The sequence below is a fragment of the Perkinsus marinus genome (genome assembly GCF_000006405.1).
Source record: "Perkinsus marinus ATCC 50983 genomic scaffold scf_1104296942710, whole genome shotgun sequence".
In the NCBI taxonomy this organism is placed as follows: domain Eukaryota; phylum Perkinsozoa; order Perkinsida; family Perkinsidae; genus Perkinsus; species Perkinsus marinus.
In genome coordinates this window covers 1-2,234 of record NW_003212056.1, presented here as the reverse complement: position 1 = coordinate 2,234, position 2,234 = coordinate 1, and the positions used below count along the sequence as shown (strand labels likewise).

Here is a 2,234-nt window from a genome sequence, read left to right as displayed (position 1 = left end):
TCCTTCAAACTGGCCTTAGTCGTCCCCGACGTAGCCTATGCTCATCTTCACCTTAGAGCCAGACTCCAATGGGTTACGCGGAGTAACTGTCGATGCACGCTGTACCGACCAGACCCCAGCCGTCCTCCTCCCCGCGAACCCTCCGGCCGTTCTCCCGTATCCTCAATTTCAGGCGTCTCAACACGCCTCTCCCAAGCCACAATATCCCCATCAGTTTTCCGATGAAGCCCAGGGAACAGTAATTTGTGAGCAGGGTCAAGGGGTTCTACCCCACAGTAACTACCGACGTACCTACAAAACCGTCACACAGACCGTCACCATAGACACTCCATCCTACACTGCTCCTATCCCCATCACCGCTAGTGTCACCACAGCCAGTGATGTAGGAATCACAACCATCTGAGCACAGCATGTCCACACACTCGCATGACCCTTCCCACCGAGAGCACTGCATAAACTGCTGTACAGCCGACCAGCCACCAAGCGATCTGTTGGTCAGCAAGAAGGTCCTTCAAGCTGCAGTCAACGAGTCTCCTATCGGCCATGAACAACTCAACCTCCCAGTCGACCCTGACGGACCCGCCAACACAACCTAACCACTGTTACATAAGAACGGGCCTTGAGCGACTCTATTTCCGAGTGTGTACAGCAATGTGAATTAACGATGAATGATTCATGCGAAAAGTGTGGTTGCCCATCATGCTGTATCGAGTGGACGTTGAAGTCCAGCCCCAGGACCTCATTCTGCTCCTCCACTTCGCAATACCTGAATAACACCATAGGCATCACTCCGCCAACCTCACCCTACCCCTCTGCCATCTTGTTGCAGTTCCTCTATCTTACTCAAGCCTCCACACTCCTCCATTCTGATAATAACACCATCCAGCGCCCAACCAACAGCCACCCCCTACTCTAGGTATCGGTTTATGTTCTCTCCCGTCTCCTCCTGGACTTCGCATCCCACCTTCAAAATGCCCTCGATGGCCTCCAACACCACCAGGACCATCCTAGAATCCCTCACGTCCAGCACTGTACCTGACCATGCACTCCACTGCTAAACTGACATCCCAGACACCGGCCTCACATATCGCCGTGATGCCCTTGTTGTGCTCAACAATATAGCGGACCTGGGCCGGCGTACCACTCGTGCGTAGGTTGCAAACTACCCCTACTGCCTCTCGAAGTATCTCATCCTTCTTAGCACCCAGTATCATCCCGGAGACCTCACCCAAAAGTCCACAATCGATAACCTACTACCACTATCACCACTACCACCTTCGTTCCTAAACCCAACATGAGTCGCCGGCTTGCTCAGCGTCTTAAAATCGGCCTCGGCAGTCCCCTCCATCTCGGGGCCTTCTAACCTGCGACGACGGACCAACTGGTCCTCTTTCCCCTCCTCCCGAATTTGCACAGTAGCATCCTGAAGCACCACCGCCGCTGCTCCCACAGCATCAGGACCCTCCCAACGTACCTAACTAGCATCGCCTGAGGCCTTCTTGTAGTTCCCACGGAGAGCCGCAATCCTCATCGCGAAAGAATCCGACATATTTCAGTCATCAAGGATAGTACCACGACAGACACACACTAAAAGAAACCTCTCCACGAACCTCACATAACGCCCAACACACCGGGTGGATCAGAAACGATGCACTCATCATAACGATGGGAAGCGGACCGAAGACCCCGCGTTCTTAATTACATCACTCCAATACCTAGCCCTTTGCGGTGCCAGCACCTTGAATGACGGAGCCCCTGCATGAACACAGTCCAACAAGTCACGACGATATATATACGGCATTACTCTGTAGGACTTCTCCCGGTGCTAATACCTCCAAGGGAATTATCACAAGATTCTCCTCCTTCTCCCGAAGCACCCATCTCATCACAGGATCCTCAACCATCCTTCGATGCTTCAACCTGCCCGAGCCTCGCCCCGTACACACACACCACTCTCTACTTCATTTTTGCCGCGGTCGTAATAAGCTGATAAAACTCCTGCAGGCATGTCTGTTTCGTTGACGCGACCCTTATATAGCTACAATCTGACCACACAGCTCATCGCCACGCATTAGCTACCATATACCACCCTTGCCAGTCCGATTGGATGTCACAGCGAAGACCACTCTGAACTGCACAGTGAGGCACTGCTTCCCAGCGTCCAACCCTCCCTGTGGATACCCAAGCCCTTCCCTCTGCTCTCGAGTACTCATTACTACCATCAGCACTACTAA

The 2,234-nt window shown here is 53.0% G+C and overlaps 1 protein-coding gene across 1 annotated transcript; it reads right to left on the bottom strand.

The window, feature by feature from the left end:
• Positions 1 to 15: 15 nt before the first annotated feature.
• Positions 16 to 1,423, bottom strand: Pmar_PMAR020732 (importin alpha, putative; the record flags this gene model as incomplete). Its single annotated transcript, XM_002781302.1, has 8 exons — positions 16 to 86; positions 140 to 291; positions 338 to 399; positions 441 to 570; positions 804 to 866; positions 912 to 1,035; positions 1,085 to 1,250; positions 1,295 to 1,423. Coding segments are annotated over 8 exons (897 nt in total), but the record flags the coding sequence as incomplete, so codon positions are not given.
• Positions 1,424 to 2,234: the final 811 nt, after the last annotated feature.